Source organism: Antechinus flavipes, chromosome 1 (assembly GCF_016432865.1).
Source record: "Antechinus flavipes isolate AdamAnt ecotype Samford, QLD, Australia chromosome 1, AdamAnt_v2, whole genome shotgun sequence".
NCBI lineage: Eukaryota > Metazoa > Chordata > Mammalia > Dasyuromorphia > Dasyuridae > Antechinus > Antechinus flavipes.
The window spans coordinates 428630761-428648563 of NC_067398.1; the positions used below are offsets into that span (position 1 = coordinate 428630761).

Genomic DNA, 17803 nt, shown 5'->3' on the forward strand with positions numbered 1-17803 from the left:
TGAATTGTGTGTGAAATGTTCCCAAGGCATCATTTCTCTCAAAAAGCTGATTCTGAATGAAGTATTTTTCCCCCAAAACAAGAGAGTATACCTACCCTGATCTTCCAGTGGGCTAGGAAATATGTTTAATACAGGAAAGTGGGCAAGTAGTTCCAACCTGCATTCAAAAGAGTTCCCTGCAGCTGACTAAAATTTAGAAATTTTTAGTATAAAATATTAAAATGTAATATTTAAAATGAAAGGTATTTTGTAATTAGATTTACCCTTTGTATGTAGTACTAAACAAAGCACCCCTGAGGATACTTTTAAAGGGGTTTTTTAGTGATATTTTTTGCAGATTAATACTGTTTTGATTTAGTTAATGCAGAAATATGAGTATGCCCTTATAATAATTTTCTGAGTGTATTGCAGCTCTAAACTGATTGCTAATTAAGCAACTGCTGGGATTTCTTTTTTCCTTTTGGTTGCTTTTAGGGTTAGCTATAATAAAATGAGCTTTCAGCTATAATATTCAAAATTCATACAAGTAAAAGTCTGTAGTAGTTGTTAGAAATATATACTGAACTATAGCTACTTTATAAATCATATAAATTAACTTTTTTTTACAAGATTATATATAACATATAATTGTTTCTATTTATATAAACAAATACATGCATGTATGTGTATTTTTGCCTTTTTGACATGTGATAAATGTGTGCTAAAGGAGTATGGTAGTTACATATATATAAAAATGGCATTTCATAAGGAAATGTTTTAAACTACAATTTTAAATTGACAATCATTTAAAACTTAACTCACACTAAAAAACTAATTAGAACTGAGAAATCTCACTAATAATGTTGCCCGAAACTAGCCATCTTATCAGTTTCCTGCATCCAAGCTCCTTTAGACCCAGCTTTCTTTGCCTTTCTGGCTCAGATTTGTTTTTCCTCTGCTCATACTACTTGGCTGCTAACCTTTTCCAGCCAGTCACTAGGTAAGTCTCTCACCTTTGGGGTTTGGAAAGGAGGCATAAAGTAGATAGTTATCAACCTCAAAACAGTTAGTATATTAGTTAATGCTAGTTTAAATTTCTACTTTAAATCTAGTCGTATCAACATATTTTCTCTAAATATCAATATTCTAACTCCTTGACTTTTTTTTTAATTGTTATCTTGCATTTCTGTTATTCTAGGAAATTATCGCCTGCTTTCCACCAGGCATTATTATCTTTTTGTCGGATGTCAGCAGATAGTCGTTTGGGATCAGAGGTAACTTTCTGTTCCTTTATAAACCTTCCATCAAGTGTCTGTTGCTATTCTTCTGAAACAGACTATTGCATGATTTTTATTTTAAAGTCTATTCTTCAGCAAGAATTTTTGCCTTTTAAACCTGTAAGTGTGTATTTCAGGTATAATTCATTACATTTGGTAACATTTTTATCTAAATATTTCTCAGTCTTTTGAATTTTGTACTTTAAAAATCACTGATGGGAACTGATATGTATGTGTTATTTTTGCCTATGCAGAATGTTTGCATTGTTGAACAGATATATTTTTGAATTGAATATATCAGCATTAGAGCATAATTTATTTCAAAGAACAAGAAAATATGTGTAGAAAAGTCCTATCTTGTGTTCTCATTTCTGACTAACTATAAATTTTGGTTTTTAGGTGTCCCGGATTGCAGACAGTGAAAAAAGTGTTATGTTAATGCTAGGTCGTTGCCTACCACACATTGTTCCAAATGTGCTACTTGCAAAGCGAGAGGTGAGGCGTCTAAAAATGTTTTCACCTTTGTAATCTCATCATGGTGTCCATTTTTTCATTTTGAAGTTGTGTTATATTTTTATTTTGTGAAAGTCTGTTACTTGCAATCATTTTCTTACTTTTGTGCATGCATCTCTGCTCCTAGAGAATGGTTATACACCTCTGTCAGGTGAGTTAAGTAAAACTGCATGGTATTCACAATTTTCCTCTTTTGCTTTATGACATCATTAGCTTGTGCAGCACTAACTATTACTGTAGGTCCATCTACTCATTATAAATATTGTTCTATTTTACATTTAAACAAGTCAACTAATTACTTTATTCTAGTTCTTGATATGAACTACTTGTGGGGGGAAATGAAAAGTCTAGGAGAATTAACAATGATTAATATCTACTGTTTCCTAAAAATATTTTAGCAAGTAAAAAAGTCCATTATTAATCTTGTCTAGCAATAAAATATAGTTATAATAGAATGATAGCATAATTGTGATAATGATTAAAGTAGACAAAAATAGACTGTTTTTAATATTTAACACAATATTTTAAATACTCTAATTAAATTTATGATTGCATATGTAAAATATCTAGTGTTGTAATTGTTAAATGTTCCAGGAAATTATTTCTCCACTTGAATTCAGCCAAAAAATGTATAATGAAAAGTTATATTCATCTTTACATGTGATTATTTTATGATTTGATTTGTAGTATGGCAAATGTTGCTCATGAAGCAGTTGTTAAAATTTCAGAAGTTTGGTGAAGCAAATTTTTGTGTTATTTTTGTTTTTTATTATTAGCAACATTCTCTATGACATTTATATATGGGGACCTACAGTATGCTAGGTTTATAGTGCATTTGGCATAATTCTATTTAAAGCTTATGCACTGACCCTTTTATCCAAGAAACTTGTACTGATCCTTAAGAAAACTTACACATTCACATTCAGTCATTTATTATTAGACAAAAGTAAACTTCTGTGATTGGGAGGATTTCTTTTATAGCTCTGAAAGTTGTTAAATATTAAGAAGTTTGAGAAATGTTCCATGAGTTGAAGGATCAGTGCTAGATTTCATATTGTTTTGCATTTCTGCCTGACAGAATGTTTGAGCTTTTCTTTCTTTTTTTAATAGCTTATGACATATGATGTGTAATGCATTAATGTTTGCAGCCCTTTAAAACTCCTTTCTCATTTTTGAAAAATATTTTTTTAAAAAGCCAAATATTTTAAGGTGCAATTTGTTATAGTTCTTTTAATGTTTTCTTCTATATAATGGCAGTTATGTCACTGAAATATGGTTTATTGCATGAAAGTTATCTTTCTTTGCATCACTCATATTCATCGAATATACATTTTGACTTTTCTGGTTGATATGAATTTCTTAAACTTGAAAAATTCTATATCCATCACATTAAAAATTGCTCATTTTTCCCTTTGTATATTTTCTATTATTTGGCTGTATTAAAATATTTCTTATTATATTGATATTTGTACTGGCAAAATTTGGGTTCTCTTTGAAACTAAATTGATTGTCAAGTATGGTAATAGTAGTATTGCTTTGCTTTGAATACCAAATACTAACCACATTACTTTACTTAACTATTTAAAACATGGATTGAAATGAAATTCTCTTTATTTCACAATCGTGTTATTTTAAACATAGCAGGTTTTGTGGACATTTTGTAATTATTTGGATATCTTTGTCTTACTTAGTTTAATCTTTGTAGTAAAGTTTTAACATACATGATTATTCTTTGAATCCATCTTTTCTGTAGACTATAATACTTATAACTTCATAGAATTTTAGAAGTTAGTCAAATGGTCTCACATTGTCTCTTGTATTTTAGAAATTACAGAAACAATTTAATTACATGTAAGAACCTTGAACATTGTAGCTGAAATTATTTTTAGGCCAGATTTTATGTTTATAGTTTAAACAAATTCATCCTGAATAAACATGTGCATTTATAAGTTGTAGATTAGTGTTAATATAGTAACTTAGTAAGCATAAGATTAGGCTCAAAAGATAAAGGTACAAATTTTCAAATTTTGATCAAAGGGAGCAGGTTCTATAATTTCTTGAAAGATGATTAATTAATTTAACAGTTCAAAAACATGATAAAAACAATTTTTCTCTTTGTTTTTTTATACTCCCCTTTAAAATAAAAGAAATTAATATGATCCTTAGAGGGCAGCAAAAGTAAAATGACATTCTCTAAATTTATCTTAGTCTTTTTTTTTTCCTACTAGATTATTTATTGCCTTTTGCTTTTGAATAAGAAGAAAAATGCAAGACTAATTTTATTTAAGTGATTATTATAGTCTATTGTAATATCATGGTTAAAAATACTTAAACCTTTATATCATATGTAGATCAAAAGCTTAACAGAAAAAACTATTCCTAGTTTATCCCTTATACAAGTGGCCTGACTGTGTTTTTAAATTTTATTTTTCACAGTAATCTTTGGTTTAATTTCTATTAATTTCTAAAATTTCTATTAATTTCTAAATTAATTCCTATTTAGGAAAGTTTTTGATTGTTAAAATGGAACTTCATTTGAAAATAAACTTTAAAATCCATTTTCAAGTAATAAATCAACCAAAATACACTCATTGTAAGGAAGACAGTACATACAAGATAAATAAATTGGAAATAAAGGAGAGAAATGGTTTTCCAGAGACTATACAACGTGGGATTTTTTTTTTTTTTTTTTTTTTTTTTTTACCATTTTTATCAGTCTTCATAGAAATCCAACTTCACTTAAATGTCATTTCTTTATTTACTTGGCAAACAATGATTTCAGAATCTAATTAGGCTATTAGCTCTAGGGGTAGTTAATGTTAAAACAGCAGTTTTAACCTTAGTTCAATAGCACAGATACTATAGAGTTCTTTATTACTTACCCTTAGAGTGAGTAGCAATAAATATTTCTTTGAATTTTCATAAACTTTTAAAATTTATTTTTACCTTTTAGTGAATGATGTGCTTTTCAACATTATTGAAATTTAGTTTCTACAGCTACTATCTTATCTGCCCTGAAATACTGAGAAAGTGTCCTGAGTGGTTTCTTGTCCCGTCAGGTCAATTTATCCTAGAAAAATCTTCCTCAGATATTATTTTCCAACATATTTATTCACCTTCCCAAATGTATAAAGCTGCCAATTATTTTCTTTTGCTTACAGTCTCATTTGTGGAATTTTTGCCTTGTTTTTGAGGCAAAAACATTTATCAGTTTGTGGCCTTTTATCTCATCAATCTAATTTCTCATTTCATTATTATATAAATTGCCCTACCTACCAAAGTAAATCTGTTTGCAATGCCCTCCTTTGTACCTTCTTTCTATTTACACAGTCCCTTCTTCCAGAAATGTTTCTATTTCTCCTTTTCTCAGAAACTAATAGAGATCACTCCTTTGAGATATTCCAATTTTTTTTTCTCTAAAGTTACAGATTTAAAAAAAAAATGGATATCACCTCATTTAGCCCTAAATTCCATTAACCTAAAATAGACTTTTTCTCAAGTAGCCAACATACATTAAATTAAGATCCACCAAAACTCTTATATGACATATGGCTTTCTAATTGTTTATTCTGTTTTCTAGATTGGTTAACTAATAAAAGAGCTCTTATCCAGAGTTTTCTACTTTCTTATGAAGAAATCCAAACGTATAAAAGCAGGCTTTTTATGTATTATATAATGTTTGTTTTTACCATAGTTCTGTGCCAAGTCGATCTAAATAATTTGTGTAATTTTAAAATGTATGTAAATGTTATTTTGTTCAAGGCAACGAGCAAAATGGAAATTTTAATGAAGCAAAGTTAAATATTGAATCATACAAAAGTACATGCTTATTTTCACTTATGAGATTATAGGTATCTTATACCAACAATTAGATAAGGATCAAATATTTTGGATCTTTCAGTCAGTGTTTTCCTTTCATGGTTTAAAATTTGCAATAATCACCAGAATCTGGTGCATTTCTTATTATTCAATATCAATTAAAATTGCTACATATGCTAGAGATATTTTTAAAAGACGACTATTCCTATTTTTAAATGATTATAAGTATGAGCTAATATACGCTATCTAAAGTAGATGATCTGAATTTTGTTTCCATTTTGACATTTGTTGAGCTAAGAGCTTATACTTCCAGTAATGTACATAGCCTCTATCAGGTAAAAGAATAATGCTTTATTTGAAACTTAATTAATACTGTTCATGAAAAGAAGACACTAAAAATTTCTTTCAAGTAGTCCCACAGACAGAGGTGCATCATCTTATTCACATTTTCAGGTCTCTGATTTTCCTTTTCATAAAAAGAATTACTTATTTGCAGATGTCCTCATGTAAGCACTTGGGTAATTTTAAGCAACAGTTTTCTGATTTTGTCTTTGTTTTTTAACAGACACCAATGCACTAATGTTGTGGGTATACCTAGATAATTTTTATGGGCGTGTCATTCAGAAGGATGCCTCATTTGAGACAATGAGGAATTAGAGAAAAAAACTGAACTTAAGGGAAGCCGGGGTCTACCTCTTAACTTATCCTAGCTTTCTGACCCTGGACGGGTCACTTTTTAGTCCCTAGAACAACTTTTTAAGATTTGGTGTTTTCTATTTGCATTGATACATTGAATTCCCTCAGAGGGAGTTACTTGTACTAATTAAGTCATAGGTCCAGATCAAAATATTTTTAAAGTTTTTCACTTGAAGTATTTTAAGTCAATTTTTATTGATATTTTTTGTTTTTTAACCTTACTTACATTTCCTTGTCTTATTCATACATGTGAGTAACATTTCCCTCACAGTCTCATTCAGTAATTATTTTGTGAATATACTTTTCTCTTGTTTCTAGTTTTTTCAACCAGAAAGGATGCTAACCTTTGCACAAGGTCTTAAAGGCAAATTCATCTTTTTACTGCATAGTGCTACTCCACTTCATTCATGTAGCATAACTTGTTTAGATATAATTATAATCACTTATTTTATAGACATAATCAATGATTGTTAGACATATTATTATTATATTGCTATTAATCTCAATAGACTATGCGTTTATATTCTTCCCCTTCTCTCCTCTTCCCCCTTCCCTAACCCTACCTCCCCACCTCACCCCCAGGTACAACTTGTAACAGATCATTGAACTCGGGCATGAGTACAGGCGTACAAGTGTAGGCATAGGTGAATAATAATTTATCATTTTTTTTTACCACTAATCCCCCCCTGCCCCCTTACTAAATTTTATCGTTTCCATCAAACCCCAAATGCAGTTAGTTGCCTTGTATTTTGTTTCCAATTTTTTGCTTCAGCATAAGGCTGTGGTATAAACATATTGGTGACATAGGAACTTCTTTTTATCATTGAGCTCCTTTATCAGAAATATGCCTAGCAATGGGAACATTGATTCTAAAGGTGTGGTCATTTTATTCATTTTTTAAGCAATCTAAATTAACTTTTTCAGAATAGTTTAGTCAATTCACAGCTCCAGCAACAATGTATCAGTGTGCCTATCTTATTACAACTCCTATTTTATGTTGTTTTTGCCAGTTTTCTGGGTGTGAGGTAAAAACCTCAGAGCTGTTTCTATTAGTGATTTGAAACATTCTTTTATATAGCTGTCAATAGTTTGCAGTTATCTTTTTGAGAAGTGGAAAAATAAGTTTAAAAATTATATCTTAAATCTTCCTCAATAATTAGTATAGAATTCTAAAAATCTTTCTCTTTTATTCCATTATTTTAGACTACCATTGTGAAATAGTCAATAAAGAGCTGGTCCTGAAGTCAAGAATACCTCTTCAAGTTTTAATTTTGACACAATGTGTCACCTTAGGTATATCACTTGACCTCTTAGTGCTCTAGGTAACTCTTAGAGGAAGATCCCTCACTCATAAGTTCTCTGTATCACCTAAATCACAGATCCAATCTCTATTCTTGTCCTATCTGTCTAATATCAGGCATTATGTGCTAGGTATCAGGAATGTAAAGTGTTTTACAAATATTATCTCATTTTTTCTTTACAACCATCCTGCAAAATAGATAATACTGTTTTCCCCATTTTGTAGTTAAGGCAAACAGGTTAAATAACTTGCTTTGCAGCTTGCTTTGCAGTTGGATTTAAGCCCATGGTTTACTGAACTGAAACTTTGTTTTTAAAATTACTTCACTAAGAAACTTTCTTTTAGAGTTAATTTTACAAAAGCTTAACATCCTGGTTGTTCTATGGATCCCTCATAATTTGCATATTTAATTAAATGTGTATAAAGATCTAACTTTTTTACAGATATGCTTAGGTGAAGAATAATTTTTGTCTGTATCATTTTATTTTGCCTGTTCCTTTAATAATAATTGCCTTAGGTTTTAAGCAAATATTTGAAACTTCAAATAGCAAATTAAAAATTTTTTTAAAAGATGACTTCTGGATTAAATGAAATTAATAATGCTCTAATTTGATATGCCATACTCAGGGGAGGGAAATAACAGGTTTATAAAATTATAAATAATATGGGTATGATGATACCTACTTAGTAAACAAATTATGAGATATTAGAATACTTACTCTTTGAAGCTTGAAAATGATAAATTTAAGATAAAGTACTACTTTACAATTTATAGAATTTATTTATAGATTTGCATTTATTTTATAAAATGCATCATTGTAAGAGGTAACATAAGCCAAATTATGAATATTTGAAATTTCGTTAAATTTAGTAGATGGCAGATAAAACCTAAGCTATCTTGGGCTGTATTCCTAACATATGGTATTTTGATATCATTTTCTATGTAAAGTAATCCTGATTTGGTGATGCTATCTTCATAATTCATGTTTTTCTTTTCTTTTTTTAATTTTAAAAAAATTTCATTATTCTGTTCTGCATTTAACAGAAACCAAAATAGCATTATCTTATACAAAGCAGAATAAAATAGAGGGTTAAGTGAAAATTCAAATCTCTGGTGCTTAGACCTTGTTTCGAAGAAAATTTTTAATAAAATTAAACAAGTTACTTTCAAAGATTTTCTGCTTATGGAATAATTGTTTCCTTATAAGTTTCCATATGAGCCTCATACAAAAATGAATATTTTTGAGAAAGTACTTCAGATCCTATTGGTCTTTTTTTCAGTCACTTTTTCACTCTTGAAAATAAATCCTAAGATATATTTCTCTTGCCTGTTTGAATATGAGCAACTAATCATAATTTAATTGCTTCTAGTTTCTCAAATAGTGTTTTCATTTCAAAGATTTCTATCCACTTCTTGTCTTTTTTCAAGAATGTTTGAAATTTCTCTTACTAAAGCCCTATTTTTCCTTGATAGAATTATTCTCCATTTTGCATAATACTTTTTAAAGTTGTAAGCTTTTTTCTTTGTCTTTTCATATATCTTATTCCAGAATTCCCTTTTCTGAATGGTGCTTAGAGATTTTGTGGTTCTCTCTTAAATCCTCCCAGTTTTTTGGCATTCCCCTGAACAAATCAAGAATTTTTATCTCTCAAAATTTTTATTTCATCATTCTTACAAATTACATTCTTCTTTGTCTAGTGACAAATCTCACTTGTTAATACAGTGTTGCAGATGCCATAATCGACATGTTATGATCATAGGTTTTTTTCCTGTCCCTTTTATATCTCCAATTTTAAATTCATTTTTCCTTAGGTTTGATGTGATGTTCTTATGCTTATTAATTTCATACTCTTTGTTAATAAAATTTTTAATTTATTGAAACAAGTACAATCCAAATTCTCATCCCTCTTTCAATGTCTTAGAAACTGATTAATACTCCTCTTAATTTGATATCTTGATAACTTTTTTTGACAGTGTATTTTCTTTTCCCTCTCGGTAGCATTTGTCTGACCCTGTTAATATTGAGTGTAAGGTTTATAATTGTGCTAGACAACTCTTCAACAGTTGCATATAATCAGTCATTTTTATCATCTAAACTTTTAATTCTATGAAAGGAGTATGTAGGTCTTTCTGTATAGAAGTCCACCTAGTAACTGTTGCCTACCCATACTCTTGTTTATGACATTATTCTTTGTTGCTATCCTGTATTTATACTATGACTCTTTGGATTTCTGTTACCTTCCCAGATTTTCCCCTGCCAGCATTTCCTCTCCATGTATTTGTAGCTTCATTCAAGCTACATTACTTTAAATAGAAAGTTCCAAACAACTTTGCCATTAACCTGTCAGAATGTGTCTTATGATTCCCTTGGTCCAGGTTAGCAACCAAAAAATTTCTAGATCTTGAATTTAAGAATGCAAAGTATGAGTTTATATTCTTTGGGCAATGGGGAACCATTATAAGCTTATAAGCAAGGTCTTGACATAATATGACCTCTAGGTGGGAAAAATTAGTGCATCAGATTTTTTATATTAGAATATATTTATTGAAGGAATTTTCTATCCTACTTATTCATGTTATTGTTTAGTTATAAATTAATAATAATAATAATAACTATCATATAAGAGCAGCTAGGTAATAATAGCGGATATAGAACATTGGACCTAAAATTTTAGTTACCTAACTAACTAAAAAATTAGTACCTAATAATCTAAAAGTTATTCTTTTGTTAAGTATAGCAAAAATCTAATTTATCGTCTCTTCTATCCCATCTATGTATTTTGTTTATTTAAGCTATTTAACTTAACTTAATGTTTACTACCTAAGGTAAGAGTAGCATTTTTTAACCAAAAAAATCAACCTTGGATTTTGACTCCAGATAAGATGCCTCATCACAAAGTGTTATTGATATTTCATCAACTATGATAAACTGTTCTCCCATTTTGATTATGTACTATTTGTGAAACTAAACTTCTTAAGAGCTGTCTATAATATTTTTAGCAAATAATAATATTTGCTAAAAAGATCTTGTCATTTCATGAATTGTTGTTTGTATTGAGCTTTTGCAATATTGTCTACTCTTATGTGACCCCATTTGGGGTTTTCTTATCAAAAATACTGCAGTAGCTTGCTATTTCTTCTCCAGCATTTTACAGATTAGGAAACTGAGGTAAACGGGGTTAAGTGGTTAAGTGACTTGCCAATTAGTTTTTAGCTAAAAAATTGATCTGAAGAAAGATGGCTCTTCCTAACTCTTAGGCCTGTAACTCTTATCAACTTTTTCACCTGCCTGCCCAGTATAATACTTTAAATATTACCATTTTAATACTTTTTTGTTTCTTTTTTTAAAATTATTTTTACCAAAACCATCCTTTAATTTGTCATTTACTAGAACTTTATTTAGTATAACAGATGATGACTTTGGTAAGTCCTGAATGTTTAAGGTAAAAAAACAACAACATCAAAAAAAAGGTTAGTTCTATTTTGTTTAATATTATTACCTTGTTTATGTGATTTCTAGCACACCAGCTTCTATGGACATATTTTAGTGTTTATTAATTTACCTTTCAAATAATTAAGTTTTTAAAAGTAAATCTATATGACTTTCCCATTTTATTTAAGAATATTAAACTAAGCATTTTTACTTTGAATTTTTATTTATTCCCATTTCTTAGGAATTGATTCCATTGATATTATGTACAGCTTGTCTACATCCTGAGCCTAAAGAAAGAGATCAACTTCTTCATATACTTTTTAATTTGATCAAGCGGCCAGATGATGAACAAAGGTAATGTTTATGAGTATTTTCATCTTAGCAGGTACAGTTTTGATAATGCTGATTTCTTCATTTATTTCACATAAGGATTTGAGTTTTTAACTTAAGGAATCATATGGATTCTTTTTTCTCTTTATAAAAAATTTTCTTTTACTTTAACAGGGACTTCCTATGTCCACAATTTTCCTCTTTTGTAGTTTGTAAAATGCAAATTTGCTTTAAAACTCTACCCTAATACTAAAAGTAAATTGAAAGTTGTTCATAGTATAACATGTTTAAAAGACTGAATCAGAAATTTTGACAGAGGCAAGAAAGGAATAAGAAAAATAATTTTAAAAAAATTTTTAATACTTATGCAAAGATTGAAGTTCTGACCTATATTCTCCTGGCAAAATTGATAACATCATTAATATTTTAAAACACTGAAAATAGATACACCTTACTCTGCTGGTGCTGTAATGCTTACTGCCAACAAATAGAGAAATAAAAAAAACTTGATCCAGCTTTAGGTTGATTAATTATATAAGAGAATAATTGACCATCAGATCAATAATAATTGTTTTTGAGACATTTGATTATTTGAATTTCTAGCTCTCTACTTTCAAATGAAAAAATTTTCTTCCCTTGTAATATGTTACAGTAAAGAAAAATAATCCATCACATATAAGAAAAATGGTGATATTAGATCTGTATTAATATATACATAATATGTATATATATAATTTTTATTTATTTTTTAAGAAAAGCTAGGTAGCACTAGGGCTAGAGCACTGAGTCTAGAATCAGAATCTTGAGCTTCATGAGCTCAGATTTGGCCTCAGATACTTACTACTAGATGTATGACCATGGGCAAATCATTTAATCCTGTTTGCCTAAATTTACTTATCTGTAATAAGCTAGAGAAGGAAATGGCAAACTCCTCCACTGTCTTTGTCAAGAAAACTCCAAATGGGATCATGAAGAGTCTCATTTTAAAGAAGGGAAAATAGATGCTTATAGTCGATGTGACTCATTCCTGATCACAAACCTAAGTCAGTATCAGAAGTAGAATTTTAATTCAGGCCTTCCTGACTTGGAAGTCAGTTCTTCCATCTGTTATTTCATCTTGCTTCTTTTCCTGCAAATACATCATGCTTTTATGAGATCATTATTGATGATGAAAATCAAGGAAAGCTTCACAGAGAAAAAGACATCCAAATTATTATTTCAAGAATGGCGAAAAATTCAATAGTTGAAAAATGAGTTAGGTAGGTAATAATGAGTAAAGGCATAAAAGTTAGACAAAAAGTATATTTTGAGAATGAAGAATAATCTAATTTTTCAGGAGCTTAAAACACATATAAGTAACAGGAGAATATTAAGAGAGAAATAGCTGGGCATAGTGAGTGGAAGGACAACTTTGGAGTCATAAAGATGTGACTTCAAGTCCTGTCTTTTCACATACCAGATACAGAACTATGGACAAGATCATATTCTCTCTAAGTGCTCTAGGCAGTTCTTCTAAATTACATATGAGTGGCTGATCTTTTATTGAAAGCAGTTTGTATTCCAGGAATTTCTTGTGCCAGTAAAATCATAGATTCTAAGCCTCCCCTTCCCTCAGTCCCAAAAAACAAAACAAAACAAAACAAAAAAAAAAAAAAAAAAAAAAAACAGAAAGAAAATGTATGATTATCTCATTTTGGAGGATGTTAGAAGATAGAAGTTTAAGCATTAGTTGGTAAGGAGCCATTGAAGATTTGTAAACAGGGATATATGGAAGACTTATCTTCTCTATAAGGATAATTACACTGGCACTGATATGGAGAACATGTTGAAGGCTAAAAGTGGGAGGAACTGTGTGTTAGGAGGTTGCTATAATTTCTTTTAGATGGCAAGGACTTGTACCTGGATGGAGAGTAGAGAGACAGCTCAGTTTGAGCATTAGGTTTAGAATCAGAAAAACCTAATTTCACATCATACCTCAGACACTAATTTTGTGATTCATAACGAAGTCACTTCACCTCGGTTTATTCATCTATAAAATGAGGATCATAGCAGTAGCATCTATCGTGACATGGTTGATGTAAGTGATTTGTGAATTTTAAGGTGTTATGTAAATGCTAGTTATTGATGATGATGATGAGGAGGAATTATTTTAATAATTTGAGACATGTTGTGAAGGTCAACTCAAGAGAGGTTTGTAGGTGATTGAATATAAGAGTTGAGAGCCATGTAAGATTATAAGGAACTCTAGGGTTGTGAACCTGGTGGAGAGAATACATATTGTGATATCATTGTCAGAAAGAATGAAGTTGAAATAAAGAGCATCTTTCCACTCTCCCTTGCTTTTAGCAACCTTTACAAAGCCTCTTTAGCTTTCAACATTTTAATGCTTGCTTCTACTGAATGAAACAATTAAACTAAATGTCAGAAAGGTCATGAAATAATATGGCTTATACTCTAGACATAATCTTTATTTGAAAACATCCAGTCAGAGGAAATTTCTGCCTTTCTAGGTAGGCCATTCTACTTTTGGATGTTAGGAAGTTTGTCCTAATATCTAGCTTAAATGTGCTTCTCTCCTACTTCAACCTGTTGCTTCACATTCTGGTGTCAGAGGATTTTCAAGAAAAGTATAATCTTTCAATCTCTCTTCGGTGTTATAGTTCTTCGACTATTTCAAGACAACTATTATTCCCAATTCTTCATTTTCCCTTCTGCAGGTTAAACATAGCCAAGTTATTCAATCAATTTTTGCATTCCCCCCCCCATTTCACTTATTAAAAATTGTGACAATTCTCTATTTAATCATAATTTCCTATCATTCTGTGTATCTCTTCTAAATCCAGTCTTAAATATAATCAAGATCTCTAATACCTGTTTCCCTGAATACTTTTTCAGGCTATTGTCCCTGTTCTGATTTTACTTCCTCTCCAATTTTGACCCTTTACTTTTCTAATTCAACTCTCTATTGTCCCTTCCTCTTATGTCTTATCCATCACAAAGCAACCTTTGCTAAATCTCATTGTTTCCACCATCCAGTTTCTTTACACCTTCTCCTGTGGTGCCTGAAAAATGTCCCTCAACCTTGCCGACTAGGTATATTATAAATGCATGTTGCCATGTTGCCCAGTTTTTTAGTTGGACCCACAATGCAGCGTGGTAATCCTTTTAATTCTCTCTAATTGATTGTGTCACTCTCCAGTATTGCTATTCTTGCCTTTCTTCTCAGTACTTAAACTTCACACACATTTTCTTCCTTCTCCCACAAAGAATCTTTCCTCTTTATTGAAAAAATTGAGCCCTTCTCTTTGTCTAGAAACCCCTTTATATCATACCCTACTCTGTCCTCTTTTCTACCATTTTCTGACAGTGAAATGACTCAAATATCTCCTTATCTAAGTAAATCTTCATTGTGTGATTTTGATCCCAAATCTTACTTGTCTTCTCCAGGGGACTGGCATCTAGCTTTTTTTTTTTTTTTTTCTTGATATCTCCTGCACTAAGTACCAAAAGTTCTTAGTAAATACTTAAATGGATTTTTGTTTATTTACCCAATATGTCCTTATTCTTTCTATTCTTCAACTATTCCTCATCCTTTGATTTCTTCCTTACTGCCTTGAGATAAGCTCCTATTTCCCCATACTTAAGAATTCTTCACTAGATTCTACCATCCCTCAAGCTGTTATTGTTATGTTTCTACTTATTTTTTCAGTTTAACTCAAATTATCTACATTCTCTTCCTTTACTATTTCAATCTTCAACCCTCTGCATCTGGGTTTCAAATTCATTATTAAACTAAGACTGCTTTCTCCAAAGTTACCTGTGATTGTTGAATTGAATATGATCTTTTCTCAATACTAATCCTTTTCTTTCCTCTCTAATCATTCCTCTTCTGGGTTGTTGTTTTTTAATAGCAATAGAGTATTTCCTCGCTATCTCTGACTCTTTTACTTTTTCTGTATATTGTTTCTCTTGATGATTTTATTAGCTCCTATGGATAGAACTATTATGTCTGTTCTGATGACTCACACATCTATAAATCCATTCCCAATCTCTCCCTTGGACTTTAATTTGTCATCACCAGTCATTTACTGGACATTTCAGACTGGATGTCCTGGATACCTCTTAAACATTCAAAACAGAATTCATCGTAACGTTACTCCTAATTTCTTCTGTTGGAGGCCCCACTCTTCTTTCAGTCTCTTAGGTTTGTAGCATTGTAGCATTAATATTATCCACACTTCCTTACTCTCCTTCATTCTTCATAGTCAATCATTTGTTCTCCAACATATCTTGAATGTGACCTCTTCTCTACCCTTAGTTCCTATCTTAATTCAGACCTTCATCTTCTCTTAACTAGATTATTATAATAGCATCCTAATTATTTTTCTTGCCTCATATTTCTTTCACTTCAGTCCTTCTTCCACACATCTGTCAAGGTGATTTTTTTTTTTTTTAGATGTAGATATGACCATGTCACTTCCCTATCTGATAAACTCCAGTAGCTTCTTGTAGCCATAAAAAATATACACACACACACACACACACATACTCTTTTTAGCTTTAGAAGCTCTTCATAACCTTTTCCCAACTTCTCTTTCCAGCTTCATTGAACATCATTCTCACATGCTGCACTCCAACTAATTTGGCATTCCCTCCATTTTCATGTGACCTTCATTTCCTGAGTCCATGTTGGCTGTCTTTAATACTAAGAGTCACTCAGTTCTTACCTCTATCTGAAAGACTCCCTCTTTTCCAGATGGCCCTCAAGTGTCCTCTTTTGTAGAAGCCTTTTCTGATTCCAATTTCTGGTGTCTATCAAATTACCTTGTTTTTAATATCTTTGTATTTATTTATTTTCTGTGTATGTGTATGTATCCTTGTTGTCTTCCTCATAGGAATTTAAGCTCCTTGTAACTTACAACAACTAGCATTTATATAATACTTACTATATAACAGGCACTGTGCTAAATGCTTTACATTTTGATTCTCTGAACAATCCTGGGATGTGGATATTATTAATATCTTTGTTTTACAAATGAGAAACTGAGGCAAACAGAGATTAAATGATTCAGTTCTTCCTGCTCAGTTCTAACATTCTATCCACTGTGCCACATAGATGCCAAATGTTTCATCATATTTATATTGCTAGCATAATGCCTGACATGGCTCTTAATAAATGTTTATTGATTGACATATTAGTGAATTGCCTTTTACCCTCATGGTTTCTCATTTTTGGACTGTCTCCAATTTCTTAATATCCTTCTTAAAATGTCAATCAGGGCTCCATCCAATATTCAAGATGTGATCTGATCACATCAAAGTGTAATAAGAATATTAACTACCTGATTTAAAATACTGTACCTGAAATTTTAGATTTCGTTAGTCTTCTTATTAAATCATACTTTTTTTCTATCAAACTTACATTAAACTCTATAATTTTCTTCAGAGAAACCATTGTCTAGATCAAAATTTCTTAAACTGTGGTTCACAACCTCAGAGGGCATTGCATAACTGAATGTAAAGATTGCAAAAACAAATTGGCACCAATAAAAGGTACCAAATATTCCATCAAGATTTAATTATTTATATAAAAATAAACAAGCACATCCATCTCATTAATATGCAATTTTGCTTTCATCTTTAATTAGTAAAAGTATATGTATATCAAAGAACTGCTTTAAAATAAATTTCTTTGGTTTATTTTCAATAAATGTTTGGTTTATATGCTTATTTTATATACTGATATAATCCAGAGCCATGTAAAAATTCATATACATAGATAAATTTGGGGGCAACAAAGAGTCACAAGTAAAAAAGGTTTAAGAAACGCTTTTCTAGATTGGAAACGGCCAGGCTGAGTAGTTTATATTTTATACTGGTCATACTTCAGTGAGACACTGAAGTTTTTTGATAAGGTGATGAGTCATGCAATCATTCTTGTACCTTAATGAATTTATTTTGGTAACTATTTAGATGATAGATTGGGGAAAGAGAAAAAGGAGAGAGAAAAATAATGAAGATAACCCTCTAGTATAGTACCTACATGAATGGTTATGAATCAAATATAAAAGACAAAAGTTAGCAACTAATAGTATATAATTAAGAGAAGAGAGTCAGGAATCATTCTGTTGCTATAAGCCTGGATGTCCTAAGAAAATAGGTGGTCCCTTCCGTTAAAATAGAAAATGGAAGAATATAGTGGGACTTTTCTTTTTTAATGTTTCATTTGAGATGCAGATAAGACATAAATGTCCAAAAAGCAGTTGGTAACATTAAACTAGATTTAAGGACCTAGATTAGGACTAAAGACTCATGTTTGGCAGTCATTTGTATAGAGGAAACCCCAAGAGTTGATGTTATTGTCAAGGGAGAGAACACAGAGAGTCAATCACAGACTATTATGTGCCTGGCACTGTGTGCTGCTGCTGTTGTTTGTCCTTCATTCTTGAAGAGGA

The 17803-nt window shown here is 30.6% G+C and overlaps 1 protein-coding gene across 4 annotated transcripts in view; it reads left to right on the forward strand.

Annotated features, from left to right (window-relative positions):
* Positions 1-17803, forward strand: part of RELCH (RAB11 binding and LisH domain, coiled-coil and HEAT repeat containing) — a 123502-nt gene that overhangs the window by 49244 nt on the left and 56455 nt on the right. For all 4 annotated transcript variants that reach the window (XM_051969907.1, XM_051969905.1, XM_051969904.1 and 1 more), the window contains exons 9-11: positions 1178-1253; positions 1656-1751; positions 11260-11372. In XM_051969907.1, the coding sequence (XP_051825867.1) occupies positions 1178-1253; positions 1656-1751; positions 11260-11372 (285 nt within the window). The remainder of the gene's footprint in view (positions 1-1177; positions 1254-1655; positions 1752-11259; positions 11373-17803) is intronic.